This window comes from Arvicanthis niloticus, chromosome 3 (genome assembly GCF_011762505.2).
Source record: "Arvicanthis niloticus isolate mArvNil1 chromosome 3, mArvNil1.pat.X, whole genome shotgun sequence".
Classification (NCBI taxonomy): Eukaryota; Metazoa; Chordata; class Mammalia; order Rodentia; family Muridae; genus Arvicanthis; species Arvicanthis niloticus.
Genome location: NC_047660.1, coordinates 61,467,772 through 61,495,701, shown reverse-complemented (window position 1 = coordinate 61,495,701; position 27,930 = coordinate 61,467,772). Strand labels below are relative to the sequence as shown.

The window sequence follows — 27,930 nt, the reverse complement described above, 5'->3', positions numbered from 1 at the left end:
CGACCTACAACATAGAGCCAGGGTGGCTGCCTGAACTGACCTCTGCAAAGGATATGCCTGCTCAGGAGGCCAGTATAAACTTAGATAATCTTCTGACTGTACTGCTTCTGGGCCAGGGAGCAGGAATCACACTAGCTATTCCAAAGTACCCACTCTCTTTTTTTCTTTCTTTCAAAAACAAAACAAACAAACAAAAACCCTCAAACCATTTTTTGACATTTATGGGCATGTGCTTTATGTGTTGGTAGGAGTTGGTCCTCTCTTTTCATTTTCACCATGCTTGTCTTCTTGCCTTATTTCTAATAAATATTTTAGACTTTTTTAGTGTGTGTTGTGTGTGTGTATAAAAACGACTTGAATAGTTGGTACCTTCCTTCCACCATGTACATAAGATTAAGGGATTGAACTCAAGTCATCAGGCTTAGAGGAAAGTACCTACAGCACCCTCTGAGCCAACCTCCCAGGCCCTTTTGAGCATATCTAAAATGGAAAGTCTAAAAAGACTCTTGACAAGGTAATCAGAGTGTACTGGCTTATACACATGGGGAAGAAGCCCATGGTGCCTTAGTAATCAACGTGACAGAAAAGGAGCACACATCTGAAAGGAAATGCTTGTAAGTAGTTGTCACAAGAGCACAACACAGGAAAGGAAGGCCTGGAGCGCTTCCAGCTTGGGATATATATTCTTACATTAATCCCACAGCAATAATACTTTAGGATCTTTACAGTTCAACAAAAAGCAACACATTTTCTAGAAGAAGTGGGGGAGGGTTTACCAGTTAGGTCAGAAAATCCTACTTTTAGGGCAACAAAGCTTCTCCAACCAATCACTTGGCCACATTAAGATATGAGGGGAATGGAAAATTAAGTCACACTCCCCCAATTTGTCCTTTTATATAGTTGATAGGCATCATTTTTTCAGAATCAGGAGGCTGGTGCACTTCTGTTACATTAATCCCACAACAATGATGTTTTGGGATCTTTAAGGTTTAAAAAAAAACAACAACAAAAAAACAAACAAACAAACAAACCCCCCCCACAAAAGAAATTGTTTCCAAATCACTAAACAAAATAATACTCTGTTCTTTATGCTCTCTGAAGGCAAGCTCCTGCTCCCAATCTGATTCACCTTGCCACTTTATGAAATCTCAATTTCTCAAAGACACCAACCACTCTCTCGTGTGCATGCACCTGGCTCCTAGCACAAGAGATTAAAGCCAAGCTTTTGGGTGAGAACGGCATCAAAGAATGGCTCCAAACAGAGACAGGCTCCTTTGATCCGACAAACAGATTGCCTATAAATATAAACCATAAGCCTAGAGCTCATGAGAAAAGCTGAGAAACCTCCTTGGGGTCATGGGCTTAGGTGCCCCTGGATCCATAAAGAGCTGATGTGCAAAGGGGGTGCAATACCTGGTGCAAACACACCAATGTGTAGAATGCTTCACCTGCTGCAGTAGTCATCTCCGTGTTGTGCTTTTGCAAGACCAGCATATCAAAAACCAGCTGAAAGTACATAATAAGATACATTCATAAAATACAGAATAATTATTTAAATCTCTAGTCCCTTTCTGGTCTGAAAAGGGGATGGCAGTCAGAGTATGATTTCTTACATTAACAAGTTAATTATTAAATCATTTTTTTAATCCATGGAAAACACACAGGTGTTATATTCTATGGAATCTAAATTAAAAGTATCAAATTCCTCATAATATTTATAGCATCATTCAAGGATATAAAATGGGCTAGGCAATGGTGGGGCACAGCTTTAATCCCAGCACTCAGGAGGCAGAGGCAGGTGGATATCTGTGAGTTCAAGGCCAGATTGGTCTATAGAGGCAGGTGGATATCTGTGAGTTCCAGGATAGTCAGGGGTACAGAGAAACCCTGTCTTAACAAAACAAAACAAAACAAAACAAAACAAACAAAAAACCAAAACACAGAAACAGAAGTGGAAGAGAACATGTTCCTGAGGAATTGGTCTCTACACACCTTTAATCCCAGCACTTAGGAGGCAGAGGGCAGAAAATCTGAGTTAGAGGCCAGCATGGTCTATATAATAATTTCCATAACAGTCAAAGATACACAGAAAAACTTTGTCTCAAAAAGCCAAAATCAAATCAAACCAACATACAACAACAAAAAAACAGTGAATAAAATATTTCCTCTTCCCCAACAGAATGTAAGTACATCTTCATTTGAATCAAGAGTTTCATGGGTCTGACAAGATAGCTCAAGGGTTAAAGAGCACTGGCTGCCCTTCCAAAGGACCCTGATTCGATTCCTACCATCCACACAATAGTTCTCAACTGTAAATCTAGTTCCAGGGGGTCTGATGCCCTTTTTTGGTTTCCATAGGCACCAGACACTCATGTGATACAAAGACATCCATCCAGACAAAATACCTATATACCTACAAACAAAGCAGCTCCCTCTGTTTAGTTTGAGGACCTTGATCACTCTGTAACTGAACCTCTGCTGAGCCTCAGCTTCCTAGTTAGTTGGCTTGGGAGGCAAGTACCACTCAGCTTGGTTAAGTACATGATTCTCCAACTTATCCACCAAACATCTTACCTTAAGGAAGTGTCGAGTTGCTAGAAAAAGAGGTGAATCCGTTTCTTGTGCTTTAGCACATTGTTCAGCTAATGGTGTCAAGGCCTCGAGACAGAGCTGGCATACTTCTGAACTCATTCTGAATACAACGGTCAAAGAGCAAACAATATCAGGTATACCTGACTTTATGAAAGAGAGAGAGAGAAAAAAAAAAAAAAAAAGGCAGCTACACTGTACATAGGACTTTGGTAGGAATGAATTCAGATGGTAGAGACAGGCCAGACTGCAGTGTCTCAATTGAGCTGAGTTAGAAAAGAGTATTTCCATACTAGATGGCCTCTGAGTCTCCAGGTCCAGTGACATCTAGCTTGTTTCTACAGATGACTATACAAATGATGATGTTATAAGGTCAGCAAGCTAAGACTAGAGAACCAACTGCAATATATCACAAGACCTAATGAAGGGATAACCAGAGGGCCATGTGCTACATGTATGAAAAGAAAATTAAAAAAAAAAAAAAAAAAACATAGAAATTCACAAAAGAAACAGAATTAGAGCTGGGCATGGTGGTGTAAACCTCTGATCACAGTTCTGGGTAGGCAGAGGCAGGTGGATATCTGAGCCTAGTCTACAGAGTGAATTCTAGGACAACCAAGGATACACAGAGAAACCCTGACTCAAAAAAAGAAAGAAAGGGAGGGAGGGAGGGAGGGAGGGAGGGAGAGAAGAAGGAAGGAAAGAAAGAAGGGAGGAAGGAAGGAAGGAAGGAAGGAAGGAAGGAAGGAAGGAAGGAAGGAGAATTAAAGCAGTTACAAATTGAGCTATAAAAGAAAAACAAACATTTTAAAAACTTTAAACTTTAAATAAGAATCTCCCTCCCCTAATAACAATGTCCATTTAAAGGATACGATGTCATTCCTAGTTCTAGGGAATACATCAGACTCTTAAACAGATCCTCAGGAAGCTGGGGTATCTTTTCAGGAAAAATCTCACAAATGAATGTGATCAATTTGTAATATTGATTACAAAGGGTTGGAAACTGAAAAAAAAGTATTAAATATTTTTGTTTAATACTGTCTAATAAAACAAAAAAAACCACAAAGTTCACAATCAGTACAACAATTTTCAAGATGTATACAAAATATAGAAAACATTAAGACCTACAGAAATGTAAAATAAGTTATAGTAAAGGGAATCTTTCAGTAGCTGTTACTGAAAAAATACAAAGTAGAAAGAATTTTCTTCCTGGAGGCTAGTGGGAGATACAGAAAAGTCCTGGTAGTCTGTGTTGACCCTGAACAAGTAAACAAAGCAGTCCAACAACTAAATGGTCTGGGAACAAAGGCTTTGATTAATGTGTTAATGTCCATTTAATGTGTTAGAGAACATGTTAAACTGATAAACATTATGAATAAAGTAAAGTAGTCAGTCCTTTTCCATCTTTCTACTGGGACAACCCCGAAGAACTGAGGGAAAGCAGGCAATCTAGTCTAAGCACAGAGGAAAGGTGCACTAAATGCTTACAATGGCTGACTTAGTAGAACGGAAAACCACAAAGAGCAAACCAGTGTAAAAAGCTGAGTGAACTCTCCCATCCTAAGAGTAGTTACAAAAACTCTTGGTTCATGGGTCAGCAGGCCTTGCCCAATAGACATTCCTTGGGGAGGAAAGTACATAGGAGAGCGTAAAGAGTTACCCTTAGTGTTTTGTCTCCATCTCCCTATACACTACCTCTGTCCCACCCACCCTATCAGATGCAGTCAGTGCACATGTGCATGGGATCCATTCACAGACACACACTCCCTTCTCCTTCTCTAGTATAGCCTTCTTCTTGCCTTATCCTGTGATAACACGTAACACACAACATCTTCTCCCCTAGAGTGCTTCTGGAATGAGTAAAAGGCAACCTCAGTGCCACCTACCTTAATACTAACTGGTAGAACTAAGGCACAATAGAGCCGTAATGTGAAAAAAAAGAAAGAAAAGAAAAAAACCTTTAAATTTACCTTGGTTTCTACTATCTTGTCTCTACACGGAAGGGCTTGGAAAACAGCCACTATCGCAGGCTCCTTTGGCCAAGAATAAAGTTTACAAACAAAATGACAAATTCTAAGATAATTAAAACTGCTAGCAGAAACTGTTTTCCTGAGGTAGTCTCTGATAAAATCAGTCACTAATTATCTGCACACACAGGACTAGGGCCCGTGTACTAAGAGGTAAGCACAGTAAACTGCAGTAGAAATATAGAAATAGAAATGTTAATACTCTTATGTTCATATTATTTTAATTACCTTCAAAAGATCTTGTGACATTAAGGGCAGAATTAGGTTTACTCCATACAAAACGACATCAGCTGCTGATACAGATCTGCCTGCTGCTTGTCCTGGCTCATGTCCTCTAAACACTTCATCTATCAAAATAAAAAGCATACTTGTACAGTGGTAACTTAAATCTCCAAAGCCCATATTCCTTTATGAAAACACGAATAGAATCAAGCTTAAAGACCCAAGAAATCCATTAATGGATAACAGAGAAATCTGATTAAGCCCAACCCACGCCATCCTTTTGTATTATAGTAGGAAAATCTGAGTATCTGATACAGTAACAGTGTATAAGTAAGGGCAAAAGACATTCTTGAAATCAAGGTTAACATTAATGCCCTAGTATCTTACTTCAGTACCTCCAACTACTTTGGACAAGCCTACTGAACTATGAAATTAACAGGGTAGACAATGAACAAGAAAAATGAACCAACAAAGTCAACTGAGAAAGAACAATTTCAAGAATTGGGCAAGTGACTCATGTGGGTTGCTACAGTACCAGCTTAGAGAACGAGTAAAAAAAATCTCCAACCACAAATGCACAATAAGAGGCAATACTAGATACAAGGTTTTCTCTTATAAACAACCCACTTCTATCAGGTTTGAAAATAAATTAGCAGGTTGGTAAGGCTAACTAGCGAGGGAAAAGACTCTGAAAACCTTAAAGAACGTGCACTGAAGGCAAGGGTAAACATTTAAAGGCACTGAGGATAAGCGGCCCCTCAGCCTCTGTGTTTGTGGAGCAGCTGCACTTCTTCCTGCCTGCTACTCTGAGAACAAATTTATAGAACAAACAAGGCAGTAGCATATGAACAAAGCAGAGATAAGCTGTGCTAATGAGGTTTACTGACTGACCAAGCTCTTGTCTGTAAGTACAGTTATTTTTAAAATCCAGTACTTCCCACTTCAATGGATTTTCCATGCTGTATTCATAAAATGCTGAGTTTGATGGGCAACCATCTCAGAAGACATAGAAAAGCCAATGAAATACCCCTCTACAGCAGTGTTTCTCAATGCTTTGACTCTTTGATATAGTTCTTCATGTTGTGGTTACCCCCAACCAAAAATTATTTCATTGCTACATCATAACTGCAATTTGATTACTGTTATGAATCATAATGCAACTGATATGCGGGATATCTGCTAAAGAGGACTCGATGCAGATTGAAAGGAGCTGCCTACAGGGTCTACAGACACATACATATAGGCATTTGAATGTGAACACAAATGTACTAGCTATGAGCATGTGGGAGAGTAAGCCAATGAGTCTGCACTGTTCGCTCATCAGTAAAGTGAGAATGGCAATAGCATCTGCTGCATGGCATTGTGGGAATAGCAGCAGTTAGCATTTATAAAGAACTGCATAACTGAGGAGAAAAGGGAGGCAGAAGCCATTTTTCTTTTACATAAGCGTGTGTGATAGTTGTAGAATAAATTGACTTTTATACTAAAAAAGAGAACTGAACAAATAAAAGCTCATATTCAGATTTCAAAAGTAGACAAGAGAAAGATCTTCATCTCTAACTTCACGTCAACCAAAGAAATTTACTTCCATTTGTTTGGAAAAATGAGCTTCCTCGTGAGATTTTACTTGAAGACAATAAGCTATAGCTTTAACAAAACCAGTAATAGATGAAAGAACACTACGAGACTCACCTGTGTCACTAAAGTCTATGAACTCCTTTGAGAGAAGGTTAGTGAGCAGCTCCATAATGAGCAGCAGGTCCTGGTACTGCTCTTCTTCCGCCGTCACGTCTATCCTTTGCCGCCCTAAGTTATTCTTAGAATACACTTGTAACAAAGTAAGGCAGGCTTCATATAAATGCATAGCTTTGGACTGTAAGAAAATATGAGGAATGCTATTACTTGGTAGGATCTAGTAGATGAGTCAAAGTGTAAATCTACTCTAAATTACAACAGTAGCTCTACCATTAAAGTACTTGCCAAACAAACATGAGCACCTGAGCACAGATCCCCAGTGGTGGTGCGTGATTACGATCCTAGTACCAAGGAGAAGACAAGAGAGCCCTTCTGGCCTGCTTGACTTGGTAAGCTGTAGGGTCAGTTAGTAAGTCCTTATCTCAGAAAGTAAGGTAGAGACCCACCCTTGACTTCTAGCATGCACGTGTGCAGGCAGGCAGGCAGGCAGGCAGACAGACAGACGCGCGCGCGCGCACACACACACACACACACACACACACACACACACACACACACACACACACACAGATGGAGCTCCGTGAGTTTGAGGATAACCTTGTCTACATAGGGTGACTCCATCACAAAACTAAAACAAAACAACCATTCAACAACAAGAAAACAAAGATCAATAATAAAAGTATACCTATAGTAAGAGTACAACTATATTTAATACATTAGTCCTCCTATAACACTGACATTATATTCATTCAGCTTGATTCCCTATCTTGGAGAAACAAAACTATGCATTAAATGTGAAGCAAAGAATGGAGTATCATTGCTTCAGAGACTTACAATCCTGAAGGAATAAAACTTACCTCTCCAAGATAGCATATTTGTTTATGTGCAACTTCCACAAAAACTTCTATAATGAGATTGACAGTTTCTGGAGTATTCTTGTAAACTTCCATTAAACCAATGCAATTGTTAAGGAAGTCCATTAAAAAATTAAACAGGATGGCTACATTGTCGATCTGGGTGGCCTCAGCAATGCCACACAGGGCCTCTAGTGTGGCAGTGATCTCCTGTTTGACTTCCTCCTGCTGACACATTTGCTGAAAGTTCTCCTGGTTGATCACTCTCAGGAATCTCTGCTGAAGAGGCTGAAGAACCTGTGGAGGCATCACAGCATAAACTTCCCAAGATGCAGAGTGAATTCCTCAACTTGGATGAGTATATTTCCCAGAATATTCTCATTGGTGCAGACTGAGCACACAAAACAAGGACTATGTGAACCACTAAGTTCCCTACCCCTTAATTCTTTGAAACAGGGTCTTGCTCAGTAGAACAGGCTGGTTTCAGTTTCTCAGGAATCCTATCTCTGACTCCTACATGCTAGAATACAGGTTTGAGGTACGCTGTCCATACTGAGGATCATCGTAGCTTGTGCTATATACAAAGAAAGGACTCAAGTCACAGAAGATGGTTCTTTTGATCCCATTCTTTGTAAGTTCTTTGGGAGGGGGTATTTTATTATTCTTTCACAATTCTTTTTAGTTTTACTGCACATGTGTGTTGGCATTAGGTAACCACTTTATTGAGGCAAGGTATTTGCTGAACCTAGAGCTTGCTACTTTGACCAATCCAGGTACCAGTTTGCCCTGGGGATACTCTGTCTGTCTTACAAGTGCTGGGATTCTAAGTGAACCTTTGTGCACACCTAGCTTTTTATGCAATGCTGAATGTCTGAACCCTCATCCTCATACTCTTGGGATAAGTGCTTTACCCACTTAGCAATCTCTCCATCCAGCCCCCTATTTTGTTTTTTTAATAGTTTCACTATTAAGAAAAAACACCAACACACAGACATGTAATTGTTTTGGATACAGGGTCTCTAGTCACCATTTATTTTTTTTTAATTCTGCCACTTCTCTCTACATTTTTCCATATGATTGGCCAAAAAATTATAAGGATGAAAAAACAAAAACAAAAATCAGAACTCTTCAATAGGTAATCAACAAAGTGTTTCTCCATCAAGGACCAGAGAGTAAGTACTGTATACTGTGCAGTTCAGCAGTGTCATATGAACACAGAGTGATAACTCAGTAAAGGATTATCTACAGACACAGCAACCATGTTGGGTGTATGAGTCAGTTTGCCAATTTCTATTGTAATACAATCAAATTATGAAGCCTTTGTCTGGTCCTCCCCTGACTCCCCCACAATTCTTGGCATAGAATACAACTGCATACAATCAGTCCTATTCTGGGTGTTAAAGAGTATTTTTAGGGTTGAAGAAATGTCTTAGTTGGTAAAGTACTTGCTACATGTGGTGGTCTGAGTAAGAATGGACCCCAATGGCTCATATTTAAATACTTGGTTCCTGGTTGGTGAAGCTTTTTGGTAAGGATGAAAGGTGTAACCTTGTTGGAAGACGTAAGTCATCTTTTCTAGTTAGTTTCTCTTTGCCTCATGGTTGTTGTCTCAACATGTAAGCTATTGCCCCAGTGCCATGTTTGCCTGCCTACATGTTCTCTGGCATGACGGTTATAGAGTCCTTCTCTGAAACTGTAAGCAAGCCCATAATCAAATGCTTTATGTTATAAGTTGCCTTGGTCATGGTGTGTTTTCACAGTAACAGAACAGAAAAACAACCAAGTCACCACATAAAGTGTGAGGACCTCAGCACTCATGAATAAACTGAGTGCCTATAATCCCAGTGCTGGAAGACAGAGATAGGATGACTCCTGGGGTATGCTGGCCAGCCAGTCTAGCTGAAATCAGAGTTTCAGACACAGTGATAGACTTATCTCAGAAATTAAGAATGAGAGCAACTGACAAAGATGACTATGGTCAGTCACCCTCTGGGTATGTGTTTATATTTGTATGTAACAGGTATGTTCACATGCATGCAGGTGCTCACAGAACCAGAGGTATCAGGTCTCCTGTACCTGGAGTTACAGGGAGCTGAGAGCCACCTAAAGTGGATTCCAGGAGACAAACTTGTGTACTCAAGAAGAGCAGTTTGTGTTTTTAACCAACAAATCATTTCTCTAGACCCACCCCTGCACTACGGGGGGTGGAGGGAGGATTTAAAAAGTCAGCCTGTTTTAGCTTAGCTATTAAAAACATAGATAGATGACTGTCTGTTCTTGTACCCTTACCTTTACAGGTATTACACCCTAGACACAAGGACCAGAGGCCAGACCTCTACATATACTCTTGATTCAAGAAATAAATTATTATAGAAGGTGCCCACACTATGGTTGAATTAGAAGCTCAGAAAATGACCTCATTTGAACAAAGTTGTTTGAGATAAAGTAAGTTAGAATTCAGTCATAATGGAGGGTGTTCTACTCTAATACAGTATCTTATACATCGAGGAAATTTGCATGCAGAGTACACAGAGAACCTGTGAACAACAGAAGTGCCAAAGGTTGTCAATAACTACCAGAAGCCACAGACTCATCCTTGTAGACCTTAAAAAGAACTCTATGAACACCTTCTTTGGACACATAGGCAGCAAGAATTTGTTGCTTAGGCCAGAAAGGTAAGAGAAGTGCCAGGAAACAAAATGCACTGTAATTTTCATCTCCTTTTCAAGACAGAGCATGCCTGTGGTTCTTCATGTCATAGTTTCTTTTACTTTTGGGGACAGGATGACTAACCCAAGGCCTTGGCATGGTAAAGCAAGTGTTCGAGCTTTGAGCCATCCACCATACTTTTTGCATATTGATAAAGATGCACCAATTCATGTTCTCATCCAGCTTGGGAAAATATACCTGAAGCATAGAAACCATTAATAATAGTGAATGTGTCAGACAAGTGGGGTCGGATAAGCCTTGAAACAGTATTTATCAAATAGGCTTCCAATGGTTGATGAGGAAGAACGTAAGGAAAGTTACTGCTGAAGTGTTTGTCTCCAGACTCTAACATCTGTTTTTTTTTTTTAATCAAAGAACTTTAATATGCTGCAATAAAATAAGCGCCTTGAGAAAGCTCACAGAACAGATGTTTTCTAACATCTGTAAAGTGAGAGAAGAATTAAAAGAGAAGGGACTGTTACCTCTGTCCAATACTGCTGCTTGGTTTCTGTGTCCATATGTGCAAAACCTCCTAAGACCAGAGCCTTCATCAGTGTCCTCTGCACTGGGCTGGACAGGAAATTAAGAGGTGGGCTTCGGCTTGCAAACTGCTTCGCTAGGTTCCACCAGTTTTCACACTGAATTACTAAGTTTGCCCTTCAGGTAGAAATAATAAAACTTAAGTTATGTTCACTACATATATATCTACTAAAAAAATAAAAACTGGACAGGGCCAGAGAGATGGCTCAATGGTTAAAGGTGACTACTACCAAGGACCTGGGTTCAGTTCCTAGCACCCACATGGCAGTTCACAACCACCTATAACTCCAGTTTCTGGGGATCAGTTTTCTCTCCAGGCATTCAGACACATGGTGCATGTGAACTCATACAGGCAATTCACACAATAAAAGGGATGGAGGGTTGAAGGGTACATAGCATTTAATTTTAAAATCTGCTGAAGCAAAACTTTGCTATGCTACTTAGATTGATCACATTCTTGCAATCTTCCTTCCTCAGCCTCCTTAGTACTGAGAATATGGATATGACTGGATGTAATTCTTAAATTTGTTTGTGTGTGGATATGTGAGTCTGTGTGTGACACATGCATAGGTATCTGTAGCACAGAACACAACACCAGATCCTCTTGAGATGGAGTTACAAACAGCTGTGAGCCACTCAGTGTGGATTCTGGGAAACAAACATTGGTCCTCCTAACTGCTGAGCTACCTCTTCTGCCCCTCTGAATGTAAATTTTAAAGAATAGTATCATAAACTCAATATGAACTCTTGAGTTACACTGGTCTTTATTTAAACCCAAGAACATGACATTTTTTACTTAATTTTCTTTTATCATCATCATCAATTTTCTGACTGTAAAATGAGAATTTCTGTAGAGCCATTTCTTTGTGGAAGGTGGGAGAGGATCAAGGAACGTCTAAGACTAAGGAAGCCCATCTCCCAGGTTCTATCAATGGTGATCAATTGTGGACTAAGGGGACTCATTGGTGCTGTGGCTGCCCCAACTTGTGCAAGGGGCTCTGATGATGAACATTTATGAGCAGCCGTCCACTGGAGGCAGAGGGGTGACTTCTGGTGATGCAGTTGTGCCATAAGTAACCCCTCACCCACACTCTAATAAATTTCTGCTTCAGCAAACTGGGCTTGTCCTTTGGTCAGTTGCTGTCCTCTATTGGGGATAGGCAGAATCAGACTCCCCAGGGAAAACATGGGACAGGGACAAGGAGCTAGAACAGCCCTGAATCTCATGCTCAAGTGAGATCTTTATGAACAATACTCAGAATGGCAGTCACAGCCAATAGCATGAACAACAATAAAATTCCTATGCAATAAGAAAAATTAAAATACATCTACAATTTGCTATAGAAAGCATAAAAGTTTTATTTTGCAACATCAGTTTAAACATTAGTTGTTCTCACCAATAAATGGGAATCACTGAGCCAAGTATGGTGGCACATGCCTTTAATGCCAGCAGTTGGGAGGCAGAGGTAGGCAGATCTCTGAGTTGAAGCCACATTGGTCCACAGAGTAAGTTCCAGGACTGCCAAGGGTATACCCTCTGGGGGGAGGGGCTTGAGGGGTAATGAAGTGTTCAGTGGGAGGCACACTGAAACATATCAAATAAGAGTATTATACAGGAAAGTGGGTTTTAAAAAGATTATTATTTTATGTGGATGAATGTGTTTTGCCTGCATGCATGTCGGTGTACATTGTGTATACCCGGTGGTCAAAGATGACAGCCAATCTTTAGAAACCAGTTACATACAGTTGTAAGTTACAAGTTGTATGCTGGGGATCAAATGAAGGTCCTCTGGAAGAGCAGCCAGTGTTCTTTTTTTGTTGTTTTGTTGATTTGTTTGTTGAGACAGGGTTTCTGTGTAGTCCTGGCTGTTCTGGAACTCAGTTTGTAGACCAGGCTGGCCTTGAACTCACAGAAATCTGCCTGCCTTTGCCTTCCAGAGTGCTGGGATTAAAAGTGTACAATATCACCACCCAGTTTAGACAGCGTATGTAAGCTTTGAGGCATCTTTCCAGATCCTGAAAATGTTTTTAAAACAGGTTTTCCGATGCCAACAGCCAGTACAATTACCTATCAATAAAAGAGAAAGCTGCCATATGCATTTTTAACAACACTATGGAGAGGTTTTAAAATACCACTCTGAAAATAGAGATCTTAAATGGACTTTGATATTGTAACCATTTGCCAGTCACTAAAGAGAAAACAGAAGTCCCTGCTCCTCTCCACTCCTTACCTTTCTCTTCTTTCTACTAAAGTGACAAGGAGCTGAACAGTATCATTCGCAAGGTCCTGTTCACTACTCCACACTGACAGATTGCTGATGACCTTTTGTAAGAGGTAGCCGATAATCCACTGGGAACCCTCTGTATCTGCTCCAAATGCTGTGCTCAATGGCAAACTTATCTTAACATAAAAGGTAAGAATTTCTAAAGTCAGAAAGATCAGCTAAAAAAAATAATCCACAGAAAATCAACAAGGAAATTATCATCGAAGCCTAAAGAGATTCTCACTTCACATTAGTTTTATCATTTTTCATTTGTTGAATCAAAAAGATAATCCTTACTCCACCCATGTTTTTCAACTAATTTTTTGTCAGTTTTAGTCTTAGTAAATTATTAACAAACTGAAAAGTAACATACTTAAAATAAATAGATATGCGCATCTCAAAGACAATATAAAAACATATTAATCTAATGGTAAAGTATCTTAATACTGGCTAAAATCAATAGAATCAACTGTCATACTCTAAAAATGTAAAGCAACAGCATTCACACCCACCCCTTACATTTTTTCATAAAAATCCTTTTCATTTCTTTATACCAGAGTGTTGTCTCTCTTAAACAGGTTCTGTTTTCTTCTCCTTCTTCTTTTCTTCCTCTTCCTCCTCTTTCTTCTTCTTTTCTTCCTCCTTCTCTTCTTCCCTCCTCCTCCTCCTCTTCCTCCTTCTCTATTTTTCTTTTAAGACAGTTTCTCTGTGTGTCTATGGCTGTCCTAGAACTCAATGGTCTACTTAACTCTGCCTCCCAAGTGCTGGGACAAAAGGCGTGTGTCACCAAACCCAGCTAAGTTTTGTTTTCATATGCCAGCCAGCCAGCCAGCCAGCCAGACAGACAGAATCATCCTATCTCTACGCTTACCATCATCATAAACCCAAAAAGACTTACTGTTTTTATGTCCTCACCTGATCATACAGTTTTTCATCTACCAGGAGGTAAGTCTTGGCCCAGCGTTTTAGAAACCAAACAATGTCTTTGCCCATTTGAGGGCTTAGTAGATGAGTGAGATCTGCTCTTATTGCTCGAGATTCAACTTCTGAGACTCTTAGCACAGCAGACAACAGCCTGTGGAAAGAAAACAGGAAGTTGCTAACCCTATTTTTTTCCCCTATAAAAATCCTTTTTGTTTCTTTATACCAGGCTAGGCTATGTGTGAAAATTTCTCATCAACAGGGTTGTAGATAAAGTCCCCACATCATTCCTAATCCTCTAGAGTCAAGACAAAGGAGGGATAAGAAGCAGCCTCTGCTCAGGCTGGAACTGCAGATGCAATGCAGCATCACTGTCTAAAGCGTAGTTTTCAATTCAAAATGGAGGAACACATAAAATTAAATGTTCACAGTATAAGCCAAATTTTTCATCACTCCTCCAGTAGACAGTTTATATTTTTGTGTCACAAAAGACGAGTCCTGTTATGCTTTAAGATCTGAGAATTGACTTAGTAGAATGTTGTAAGTATTGAGCTTTGTCTCCAAATCCCATGGTCCTGCATATTGTCTGATAATCTAAAAACCTTCTTAGAATAATTATCTACCTAAGTAAGTAATAACATATTGCCTATTCTCACATTATGGAAATAGAAAATGGACATACTAGAAATTATATATTTTTAACTTGACTTTAGCCAAAAACAAGGAAGCACAGGTTGTAATGAATATCAATGCCCAGACTAGGACTCTAATCACTATGATCTGGCCTCTGCTTTATTCCTTCCTGCCCTCAAGAAGACTGAAATTCCTGTGTAATCAAACTAGATGGACATGTTCATTCTTTATTGACCTGATCTCTCACCAAGAAGTACTTGGTACTACTGTTGACCACCCGGCCCCTTTGAAGGAGCTCCCTCTAAAGTTGCCTTGGTCTCACTTCCTATGTCCCCATCTGTCTGCTTACTATTTCCCAGTCTTTATGATAGACTCTTCTCTGGACTTTTCTTTAAATTAGAAGTGTCCATCTAAAATCCCCTGTACCCCTCACACACACTATCTACATGTTCTGCATGAACCATCGCTCAAACTTTCTAAATTTTAGAGTATACATGAACATGAATAACAGAAATCCCAATAACTTCATGTTCATCAATAATGATTTAATAAACTTTTCCTGTAATACTAAATTATTTTAAATATAAATAAAAGCCTAAGAGAATTTGAAATAAAATGGTTAAATTGGTACTTTAAGAGTATGCATTACAATTCAATATTTGCAGTGTTGACAACTACCACAATCTATTTAAAACAAACTTCCTTTATTTGAACTTTATTTCCCCAAACACTATTTACCAATTGCACTATTTTCTATAACACAAACATTTATATATTGTACTTTTCATATATTTTTAATAATCATAAAGCTATAAGACCTTTAGAAATTAAAGGTCTGGATTGACTTACTATTACTTAACAGCATACTATAGAACAAAATGCAACACAAATTTAAATTATAAAACAATTACCCCAGTGCTAGAGTTCCAACCTAGAAGCTTATATATGCTAGGCAAAGTAGTCTACCACTAAGCTACATTGTCAGCCCAATTTTGTGATTGGGGGGTGGGGGTGGGGGGAGAATAACCAAAGGGTTTTATATCTCCTACTTGGTTTATATACTTGTGAATATTACTCATTGCCAGAATGAACTAAAGTACAGCAAAAGTTGATTTCTTTCTCAAGAGATGTAAGCACCGGAGAAACAAAAAACAAAAAACTTGTTCCCATTAAAAAACAGAAGTTATTTTTCAAACACTAAGGTCATCTGTTATTTGGATGATAAAACTCAAAATCAAGTAATTTCATCTGGCCAAGCTGGGCCCCTTTTGGTGTTGTGTGATGTAATGGACTGTGTTATTGGCTACCTAGCCATCAGCAACAGGTGATCTGAAACTGCCTTTCTCTTTAGTAGTCTTTGGGCACCCATACACTTGTCAGTCCCCAAACATTGAGTCTTTCTTTTGTCTAGTGGAAAAGAGGTGAGAGGGCAGTAGAAACAGAGGTCAGGCAGTCCTTCAGAACCTCCCTTCCTTATTTCCCTTCGCTATACCATGTCCAGAAATCAGCAGTAGCCTGGAGAACTCTCACAAACGCCTCTCAAACCCAAGGGCCAGTTTCCAAATTCTCCCTAAGACTGAAAATGAACTGCTTCCCAACTTGGCCTGTCAGTTAACTCCACCGTCCATAAGACTTTATTGTAAACAGCTCACTTCCCTCCTGCAAATCCTGCTCATGAGCCCGACAGACCCCTCTCCTGCCTCTCTAAACTCACCTCTCCTATGACAACAATACCTCTCCACCCTACTACAATGCCTTCTTCCTTCCTTTCATCTGTCAAGCAGCTGGCTGCCAAGTATTCTGCCAGTGGATCAGATGAAGTAAGACTCCTGAAACACTCCGTGGTCTTAGGAGTCCCATCCTTAAATCCCATCCAAAGGTTGAGTTGAAGAAAAAACTGAGCAAATACTTTTTAGTTGTTAATATTTCTTGATCAATACCCTAGTCAAGTTATACTGTCAAATACTTTATATTCCAGCAGTCCTCGGCTTCCCTAATCAGTCAGGTATTATATTTGCATCCTAACTGTAATAAACCAAAAGTTAGCATGATAAGTCAGGCCTTAGAGTCTCACACCCTTCTGCTGTAACCTAGTCTGGATATTGCTGATAACTCTTTCATAACTATGACTAGACCCACAGGCAGCTTCTCCACTTCCCCACTCATTACACTGGGAATCAGAGTGGGAATCGAGGAAAGCTCTGCGTGTGACTTACTCCTCTATTCAGAACTCATAGCATCACCCCGATCTCCTTCAGTGCAAAGATGTCTTACAGCCCCTGAAGGTTAACTTTTCCTCCTACTTATTTCTACAATTCCATCTCCTTTAAAAATCTATTTCTCTCAGCTTGGTCCACAATAGCATTCTGGCCATAGCTGCTTGACCATGACAGTTATGGCGAGGACCTTTCCATTAGTTATTTTATTTTTGCTCTAGCTGGAATGTTCTTCCCCTGGGCACATTAAAGACTCTCTCATCAACAACCTCAATTCTTGCTCAGAAGTCATTTAAATGAAGCTTATGTGAATCATACTACTCAAAATTGCAAGAAGCCCTGCAGGAGCCTGTGCTTCAGGTGCCCTGCCCTAGTTGGCTATTCACCCACAGCACTTCCTGTCTTCTAACACATCCTATCACTTGGTGACCAGCTCTCCCTAACAAGAACTCTAATGGGGGAGTAGATTTTGCTTGTTTTGTTCATGAATGTAACCCATGTGCCCAAAAAGTTTGCAACCCATGAAGGTACTCAATAATTCTTTCTTAAGAAAGAATTCTTAAGAAATTTGCTACACAGAGAAACCCTGTCTTGAAAAACTTAAAAAAAAAAAAATTCATTTTCTTTAAAAAGAATGTACTACATTTTTAGTAAACCTAAGGTTGTTTCTCCCATATATCAAACCAATTTCCTAAGAACTCTTTAAATAAAAACAACAACAAAAACCTAGCTATTCTAACACTCCATAGTCTGTGCTCTCAAATATGAAGGTGATTTGCTCCCACACTGACCTAAGGGAAATGGTCCTAGTGGTACCTACTAAAAGAAATAGGACAACACACCTACTGCAGAGCTCAGAAGTAAACAGTCCTAGAATAACATTCACCAGGATACAAACCAAAAGCAAAGCGACAAAATCTAAGCCCAACAGGAACCTCAAAGAAACCTTTGCTTATATTTATGGCAAACAAAAGAATGTACCAATAAAGGAAATAAAGTCCCAAATAATTCCTTGGCATCAACTTGCTATTTGACCTTAAAACAACAACATAATAACAACAAAAACCTTATATCTTCTATTGCAGAGGCTTAAATGTTCTCTTATGTCTACATTGAAGAAATAAAGTAGGGCAAACCCTTAAGTAACCGACAGACCAATGCTATCATCATGTCTACTATCTCCAAGGCAACTGAAACTCAAAGACAATGAAATAAAACTTAAAACCATTTTCAAATCAATTTTTAAGAATACATGTAATTCAGATTTACCCCCTTTAGTTTCACAATTAAGAATTAATGAAAACATTGCCTTTACTAAAAGGAAGACAGTGAATCCTCTCAGAGGCAGTCTTGCTGTCTTGTAATTACTGTTGACAGGGCTCAAGTTTCTCACAGGATAACTATTTCTATGATATAATAATGAGAGTTTTCCTTAAGAAGCCACTGCCACAGTTTCCACAGCAATACATATTTGTTAAGGCTCACCTAGTTTCTAAATACTGTTTTTCCCTCATGAAGGGTTCCTGTACATACATCATTACTGCTTACTGATGGACAAACACTATGTTCTTAATAAATTATAGTGAATGCTGTTTCCAAGTCTTGCATTCAGATTCATTTTACGTTTGTTCTCGTCAGTACTGGATAGCCCTGCCGACTCCTGCTAGAGGGCCTCTGCCATCCTTGTGTTTTGAGGCTGCTCTAAGTTCTTGTTTCTTTCATGTATCCAATTCACAGCACAGCGCCTACCCCTCCAGTCATCTACCCATCAACTCAGAGTTTATGAGACAATAAATTACAAGAGCGCAGCTATAGAGTTCATATTACCTAATCACAGAATCTGTTCTGCTGTACCCTGGGATGGAAGAAGCCTTTTCTCCTGGAGATCCCAAAATTTGAAGTGTTGTATTAATGTCAACTTCAGATGAATGCTTAATGGAATATTCCATTATTTCTGGAGGTATTAGCGGAGTCTCTCCCTGAGTATCATCAGCTAAGAGGTAGCCTTCAGTTTAAAAAAAATTAAAAATGAACACTTAACAAATCTATTTACCAAATTGTACTATAAATGCTTTCAGTTTTGATTTATATACATCACATAGGTTGATGTAAAAGTAAACTATAATATTAACCTGTTAATTTCAAGATGCAGTGCAGCAACTGTCACTCTCTTAGGTAACTAAAACCCTCAAAAATACAGCAAAGGATCAAGGACAAATGGTTTAGTTATCAATTTCATAATGCATGGTGACACGTAGGCTTTGAAAACTTGAGTAATTTATTCTGTTAAGTTAATGGGAATTCTACTATTATATCAGGAATTTATTCATATATAACTTTTTAAAAGTCAAGTGTTTTTTGTTTTGTTTTCCTTAATTACAATATAGAATCACTAATAGGGTCAGTGGCCAAGAAAAAGACCCTAAAAGTCAAACTGCCTAGACTTGCATTCTGGCTCCCAAACTTAACTGCAGTATGACCATTTCTTATACTTTCAGCTTCTTCATCTGTTAGTTGGGAATGATGATGGTGATGGTGATGATGATGGTTAACATCACGGAACAGTACTAATTCAAGGGGCTATAATGTGATCCAAAGGAAACACTTGGCATATAACAGGCCTGAATACATGATGGCCAGTGGTTTTTAAAAAAAAATCTCTATTGCTCTATGTCAAATAGTATCTATATCCAAGTCATTCAGCACTATATATAAAAAATATATATATATATTGTTGGTCTCACTAGGTAGCCCAAGCTAGCCTCAAAACCACAATCTTCCTATCTCAGCTTTCCTATGGGCTAGAATTACAAGGAATGACATCACACCCAGCTCTAAACTACTCTTTTTAATATATGAGGCCTCTTTCAGGTTTAAATGATTTCACGGGCAACTACATTAGGAGGAAAAAGTAACTAACCTGTAACTAAAATAAGCCAGTGAATATCTTCATAGAGATCATCAAGCATTTTGTTGTCAATGGTGCTTGATCCGGGTGAAGCAAGTAACTGTTGCTGATGCCGTTGTAACTGGCCATGGAGTCTTGTTACCCTTTCTTCTAGTAAACTAAAAGAGGAAAGAAATAACAGCCTAATCAAGTGCAGGACAGGAAGGTCTAGGACAACTGATAACTTCCCTATAACTAAACAACATAAATTAAGATGTTAGCACAAAATACATATATTTAAAAATATTATAGTGCACAACATTCTCATGAGCACTAGAAGAAATATAATGTATATTTTATGACAGAATTAAAATAACACTTTACAAACAAGCAAGGTTTATATGACAGGCATTTGAAACTGGTTATTCTAAGTCATTTCTCATGCCTTGTTTTCCATTATTCCTGCAGTCAATACTGTATTGCCTGGGCTCCAACTATATAAGCCAAAAAATGCAATCGTAACATGCTTCTGTTCACTGTCTCCAGTGTGCTGGGAAGGGGTGGGGGTGTTCAAAGCTCTCCAAGGAGTTGTGAGCAGAAAGCACTCCTCCGGGGGGTTCCTGGACTGTGCGTACCTTGTCAGGAGAGGCATGCAGTGCTCGGCAGCAATTCTTCCTAGCATTCCTACACTGGCTAGCTGATCAGAAAACTGATCTCGATCATCTTCTTGGAGTTCACTGATTTCTTCTTCCTCACGAGAGGCCACACCATTGGCAGTCTATTTGGTGAAAGGAAGAGAAACAATGAGGAAATACTGCATCATGTCCCATAAGGCATGTGTGTCTGTGACCCTATCAAATGGCTTCAGGAAGAGCTGGACAGAGCCAATCTACAGGTACAGCTTTCTAGGACTCCTTTCTAACATTGCTAGCCGCCCTGGTAGCCATCAAAAGGGTGAGGGCAGCATTGAGGAGAAGGAAGGAATGAAAGGCTTCTCTGTGCACCTGCTAACAGCTAGCTGTATACCTAAAGTCTACCCCTTATACTGGGGACTGTCACTTCTCATTAAAACAAGCTAGCATCTTACAATTCCCTAGTTCTTTGAATATAGGATATTGTTTAATATAGGATGTTACCAGATACCTAGCAAGACAGAAATGGCTAACTGTAAACTTGAAAAGAGGAGGTATAATTAACAGCCCACATATAAAAACTGGTGGATAGTTAAAGATTTTTCTCAGCAAATCTTTGAGGGAACCTATACCAAATTTTTAGTGTTTTATGTTGTCTAATAGGATTAAATAGAGCCTAATTTTTCATTCTACCTTGCTTAAAACTTACCAAATTCCTTGTGCCATCTGGAGCAGCAAGGTGACACTGAATATAGGAATTGAACACCTGAACTGCATGCTGCGTGAAAAAGCCTTTATGGAAATGCTTGTCATCTTGGACTAAAGTTAGCCAGGACTCCAGCAACTTATCATACGCTTCCATGTATACCATGTCATCCTTATCAAGCTAAAGGAAAAGAGGATTAATTAACCAAATATCTAGAGAAATAAAATGGGCATTGCAAGAGGTATACAGCTATGTACAAAAACAATTTTAAAAAATGCTTTTAAAAGAAAAGTATTTCCAATTATTAAGCATTAATTAACCTAAAATTTCCCTAATTTCAAAAGAAACAATTATTTGGCAATATGGAATTAATGTTTATTTTAAAAGACTAATTGTTTAATGTTTCGTGGAATGTATATTTTTAAAACAAAAGTAGTATTAGCTTTTTGAAAAGCAAAAAAAATAGAATATATAACACACTATAAGTATAATTCTTACACATTTGTTTTTCTTGTACTGGGATAAAATCTGAGACCTCGCATATGCTAGATCTCTACTACTAGGCTACAAACTTCTAGTCCAACATTTTTGAGTGACTTTAAAACTCGTAAAAAAGCAACCTGACCTAATCAGATAATTTTTACAGATGTTCCTTAACAAAAAGGAGTTTATTTTAATAAAAAAGAACAGCTAATTCCACATAAGAAATGATATACTCAAGAAACATAATAGCCACTGATTCAACTCATAATATTAAAGACTGTAAAATCCATCACTATAGTAAGCTAAGTAGCTGAAAAATGTAAAAATAAACAATTTTTTCCTTTTCATCAGTTAATGTTTTTCCTATAAAGGAGAATATGTGACATACAGGAAGGAAGGAAGGAAGGAGGGAGGGAGGGAGGGAGGGAGGGAGGGAGGGAGGGAAGGAAGGAAGGAAGGAAGGAAGGAAGGAAGGAAGGAAGGAAGGAAGGCAAGCAAGCAGGTAAGAAACTGAGAGGAAGCCAGGCCTCTCCTCACCCAGCTGAGCCTCTCACCCCATGGTGCAGAGACTGTCATGATCTTAACTATTCAGGTGATTATTTGTAATTTCATTTCCCATCCTTTCTTGTTCATGAATAGCTACTATTTCTCAGTTAAAATTTCCAAAACCATACTACTGAGACATAAGGAATTTTCCAAGAAATAGTTAAGACATACAAATAATAGACTATAGAGCTATTTGTGGTCTAAAATCCCTCCTTAGATTGATTGAATATTCTGCTGGGGAAACAAAAAACAAAACACTGTCCTTAAAAAGCTGCAAAGACCAGGAAGTGGGATGAGCTGGACCCACAGCAGAGAATGCCACTGCAACTGAGAAGCTACAGCCCTCACACACAGAATAAGATGGGAAGGCAAGAACTATCCAGATGGCCTCAGGAGGAGTACAGAGATCAAGCTTCCTCTTAATTGTATCAAGAAACTACTGCAGGAATTGGAAAGATGGCTCAGCAGTTAAGAGCACTGACTGCTCTTCCAGAGGTCCTGAGTTCAATTCCCAGCACCCACGTGATGGCTCTCAACCATCTGTAATGGGATCTGATGCCCTCTTCTGGTGTGTCTGAAGACAGCTACAGTGCACTCACATATATAAAATAAATGAATCTTTCAAAAAAAAAAAGTAACTGTAATGCTCATGAAAGGACACTCAACAAAAGCACATGACACTGTTGTTTTGTTTTGAAAGCAAACCACACTGCCTGTACTGTGCAATATGGCAGTGGCTTGGGTGAATATGATTGAAGTATGTTACATACACAAGTGAAAATTATTCTTTATAGTTAATATACACTGTTTTTTAAAAAGCCTGGAAAAACACAAAAACAGATGAAAACCAAAGCACAATGTTGGTTATAAACAATGGGAATGGTGTCTCTGTTCCTTCTGTAATTTCCTCAAGTATGAAGAGCTAAGCGTTGGAATCCTGAAGTGAACAGGATACTTTCTTCCCATAGAAACATCTGTGGCTTGTTTATATACTTAACAAGGCGTGTGCTTTGCAGACATCATTTGTCAAGTCTTAACAGTTTATCTTGCCAAAATAAACAGACCGGTAACATATCTAACAGGATTTAGGAGTAGCATCCTTTGATCTAGTCTCAAAAAAAAAAAAAAAGGACATCTTAAAGACCTACTATCATTTTTCTAAGTACATATTTAAGACATGAATCAAACTGTAAAAGTCTTTTTTAAAAAAGTTAAAGCTTTATGTTCATATTATTAAAAGAATTCTCCACAATGCCTCTGTTAAACCCTGGTACTAGAATATCTCAAGTAGAGTGCACAAGAACTTACACATTGGATGGTGAATTAAGACAAAGACTGAGCTTCTGGAAAAAACACATCTCTGGTTCCCTCTGTACACCAATAAAGTAACTCATCAGGCAAAGTGTGAGAAATCTGGTTGATGACAATTGGCAACTGGATCTTCCAGTCTAATCCCAGAGAAGTGAAACCTAAGCTAGTGCTTTTTCATAATACCTTGGCTCTGTTCCATGGGCACTCTGGCCCAGACCCAGCAGCCTGCTGGCAGCATGTGGACAGATGACTAAGGAGACCAATCTAGATACTATGTGCTCATGCTCTGAGCACTGTCAGGCCTAGTGCCAGAAGGGCTTTGGAGAGGGGCTTAGAGCTTATGGGACCTACTTGACCCCACTTTACTCCATTTGAATATGAAGAGGGGAGTAGAAATCAAAACATAGTTATCAGCACTTCTCTCTCTAGCCTGAAGATGTAGAGAAGTGTGAGGATGAAGCGCTTCAGACACAGAAAGAAAAAGGACACTTAGGCTTTAATAATTTTGAGTATAATAATCCTAAAAATAGTGAAATGACAGGAACCTGCCCTGGTCCCTGTCTGACAATGAATATGACTTCAGTGACTAAAGCCCAACATCATTCTATAATTCCAAGTACAGGGTATTCTGGGAAGGGAAGATTATAGGGACAATAAGAGTAGTATGTCTCAACATGGTGGTGCACACATTTAAATATCATCATTTGGGAGGCAGGGGCAGAGAGAAAAGGGGGGAGAGGAGAGAGAAAGGAGCAGAGAAGAGGGAAGAAAGAGGAAGAGGGGAGAGAGAGAGAATGATGTCATCACCCAGTAGTTTCCACAGTGGTATAGAAGAATGAACAGGTGGAGCACACAGAATTTTCATAGCAGTCTAATACTCTTTAGGGTACAATGTATGTCATGATGCATTTGTCCAAACCCAAAGCATTTATACCACCAGGAGGCTGGACATGGTGGCAAACGCCTTAAACCTGCCACTTGGGAGGCAAAGACAGAAGCAGGTGGATCTCTGTGAGCTCTAGACCAGCTTGGTGGACATAGCAAGTTCTAGGACAGTCAAGACTATATAGAGAGACATTGTCTAATAATAATAACAATAACACAATGAATCTAGACCACCAAAAACCAACAACAATAACAATAATAATAATACAACGAATCTGGACCACCAGAAATGAGCCCTGTGGAACCCATGGACTTGGAGTGACAACCATGAATCAACACAGGTACAGCAATAACACAGATATCACTCTAATATAGGCTTAATGGGGCAGATGATGATAAGGGAAAAGTGTATGAGATCATTCTGTTTTCACTGTGAATCAGAGGTTAGGTTATTAAATGCGGTCTTTACACTGCTACCTATCTATATAAATATAGTATCAAATATTCTGAAAGTAGACAAGTAAATAGACTAACTTGCTTATTATCTGCAAACAACTCCAAATCTATCCCTGACTCCTGGGGACTAGTATTTGCCTGCCTAGAAAACATTTTCTATCGAATACCAAACGTCTTTGATTCGCCCTCCCCACCCCATTTTCATAGTAATAGAGCCTAAACTGTGGGCCTCAGGTATGATGGGTAAGTGCTCTACCACTGAGCTACATTCTCAGCCTATCTTATCAGTGTTCTTTTGTCAAAAGATACCACCAACAGGCAACTCTTACAAAGTAAGCATTTAATTAGGACTTGCTTCAGAAGTTTAGTACATTATTATGTGAGGGAACATGGCAGCACACAGGTAGACAGGATGCTAGAAAAGTAGCTAAGGGCTCTACATCTGAATCCACTGGCAGTGGGAGGAGAGGACCAAACCTGGCTTGGGCTTTTTAAAACCTCAAAGCCCACCTCCACCCCCTCAACTCCCTGTGATACACTTTCTCTAACAAGGCCATACTACTCTGACAGGGCCTTTCCAAGTAGCAACACTCCCTGAAGACTAAGCATTTAAACAGGAGTCTACGGAGGCCATTCTTATTCAAACCACTCAATAGCCCCCAGACTATTTTCCTAAGTATTTATGGCTCATGTACATAAATATGCATTGAAACTGATGTGAACAATTCATTTTACAAAGAATTTTATTTGTAAGGAAAACTAAGGAGTTCTTTAGCCTTACTGAACTCCAGAATTTCCTATTTCTAGCCAATAAGAACTTTGAGAATAGAACTAAAGTCAACTGCCACAGATGACAGAAAGATAAAGTGCCACGTACAGTGGCTGGGATACTCACTAGCAGCATCTACTTGTAGACATAAAGAAAAGATCATCTGGCAGAACCAAGGTATATAACGGAAACCTGATCACGTGGGCAGGGAACAAGACACACTTCACAGATACATACATATGTGAGAAAGCAGTTCTGTCAACACAGTTTCCTCGCTGTGAAGCCCTGACTAACCTCAAGCTGACCATCTTGCTGCCTTCTCCTCCCGAGTGCTCGGAGTACCAACATGAGGCATCGAGCCACACTTGGCACACTGTCCTTAATCTGCGTTGGCGATAAAGAGCTGTTCCCTGTGTTATTCTTTACACTTAAACAAAACATACTTTGTGTGAATAAAATAGTTCACAATGTTTAAACTATTTTGGTACTGGCACAACCTCATGCACAATGACACACTACAAACAGTATTTGCATTATACAGTATAATACCAACAAACACACTGATAGACCCTGTCTTTTATATTGTTATTTTTCTGTTGTATCACTTAAGTTAAATATGGCAATAATAACTTTTTTTTTTTTTTTAAGACAGAGGGGCTAGAGAGATGTCTCAGTGATTAAGAGAACTGGATGCTTTTCTGCTGGCTAGGTTCAATTCTGGTAACCACATGCCAGCTTACAACCATCTGTAACTCCAGTTCCCAGGAATATGACACCCTCACATAGACATACATACAGGCAAAACACCAATGAACATAAAATAAAAATAAATAAAAGATTTTAAAATAAGAATACCATATTAAAGAACAGTGAGATAATCTTTATTCTTAAATAAAGATAGTGATAGTTACAAATTTTGTTCCAAATACTCTTACAGAGCCAAAATTATTATTTTTGGAAAGAAATATTCTTTCAACATGCAAAGCTTAAGCAATATTCCTATGTCTCATTTTAGCTTCTCTCACAAGAAAAGAAATGCAAGCATGATGAGTGGGCAGGGGCTACAATATCCTCAGTGTGTGCCTGGCCTGTTCAGCTACCAGAATCACAGGGAGGGAGGCTTCTCAACTAATCATGCACAACAAAAGGTCGAGTTACACCAAAACAACATCATCTTCTAGAATTAACTATTGCTTTCTGCTCTCTACTTCAAAGCCCGATGTTTTTTTTTTAAAGTCCCTTTTATGAGATTCTGTCTCACTGAGCACAGGCTGGCCTCAAACAGGCATTTTCACATCAGAAGGAAGCCAGGTAAGGTAGCATACATCTGTTAAGTCAACACTCAAGGATGGAGGCAGAGGCAGGAAACACAGAATGAGACCAGACTCTCTGAAGTACCCACCCCACCACAAAACAAAATGAGGGCGGGGTGGGGGCATCACAAAAAACTGTTAGCCTGACTTTGCCAAGGAGGAAACATTCTTAATGAAGTTGAAAAGTCTCCCAACAACCCGTGTTTATGATCACTCAGCCTGTGACCACTGTCTCCCTTCAGATGTCTCTTCAGCTTCCTAAGCTGTTTATTTACATACTCAATTTTTCCAAAATTTCCTTAAAGGATTATTTGTTTTCCATCTCAGTACAACAACTATGCATTATAACTAGTATCCCGTAGCCAAGAAAACAAAAGACAACGTACATAAGCAAAATCAAATCTGCTTTGGCTGGATTTGTTTGTGACCTTCAGCTATTAGTGGAATATTCTCCAATATACACAAGACAATAAAACATGAAGATTTAAATGCCTTTTAAGGAAATCTGTTTAGTATTCATGCAAGTGACATGGCAGGGACAACCCCCCTCTCTCCCCCCAACCATCAACTTCCCCAGGCCTGCCTAATGTGGCTTCCACAATTAATGCAAAGCTTCAAACAACTTTTCTCTTTCTGTCCTATATAATTCATAGTCAGTTGCCCTTAAAAATAACTGCTAAAAATAAATAGATAAACTGAGAGAATGAAAAGACTTAAACAGCTTTTTTCTTCAATGAAACCTATTAGGATAGTCTAACTTTGAGCATAGCATGCTTTCTGAGAGAAGCTAAGAAATATCTGCTTCTTTGAAAGTGGATTTAGCTTCTTAAATGCCAACATTTCTATGCCAAATTGACTGAAAGCCTCATGCTTAAATAAATTTCAAAATATCACATATATTCTAGTCAATATACTAAATCTAAAAACCCCCTTAGAGAAGCTAACGGTAGTTGTGTGTCTAAACAGATGATCAACATACTAAATCCTGACTTGTTATCACTCAAAAGAGAAAAATCAAGAAACACAAGGAAGCCATTTTACATCAAACTTCACATCTGAGTCTGAGCCTGTGGAAGGACTTTTAAGCTAAGACATTTAACTTCAATATAAAATTTAATGTTTAGAACAGAAATGACCATCCTGAGAAGTGCAAATTTCACATGTCTATAAAGTTCTATTTCTTTAATGTACAGTTTTCCATCACATAAAGCCCTGTATTCCCTCTTCATAATGTCTCATTAAATCCTAAAAAAGCCTAATTACATACATACA

At 38.9% G+C, this 27,930-nt stretch overlaps 1 protein-coding gene across 2 annotated transcripts in view; it reads right to left on the bottom strand.

Moving 5' to 3' along the window:
- Xpo4 (exportin 4) overlaps window positions 1–27,930 on the bottom strand; it is an 89,092-nt gene that overhangs the window by 5,781 nt on the left and 55,381 nt on the right. For both annotated transcript variants that reach the window (XM_034498790.2, XM_076930936.1), the window contains 13 exons: window positions 20,899–21,075; window positions 20,193–20,335; window positions 19,591–19,736; window positions 18,498–18,675; window positions 13,816–13,975; window positions 12,868–13,037; window positions 10,579–10,753; window positions 7,391–7,684; window positions 6,531–6,711; window positions 4,845–4,963; window positions 3,462–3,592; window positions 2,575–2,692; window positions 1,414–1,506 (listed from right to left, as the gene is read on the bottom strand). In XM_034498790.2, the coding sequence (XP_034354681.1) occupies window positions 1,414–1,506; window positions 2,575–2,692; window positions 3,462–3,592; window positions 4,845–4,963; window positions 6,531–6,711; window positions 7,391–7,684; window positions 10,579–10,753; window positions 12,868–13,037; window positions 13,816–13,975; window positions 18,498–18,675; window positions 19,591–19,736; window positions 20,193–20,335; window positions 20,899–21,075 (2,085 nt within the window). The remainder of the gene's footprint in view (window positions 1–1,413; window positions 1,507–2,574; window positions 2,693–3,461; window positions 3,593–4,844; window positions 4,964–6,530; window positions 6,712–7,390; window positions 7,685–10,578; window positions 10,754–12,867; window positions 13,038–13,815; window positions 13,976–18,497; window positions 18,676–19,590; window positions 19,737–20,192; window positions 20,336–20,898; window positions 21,076–27,930) is intronic.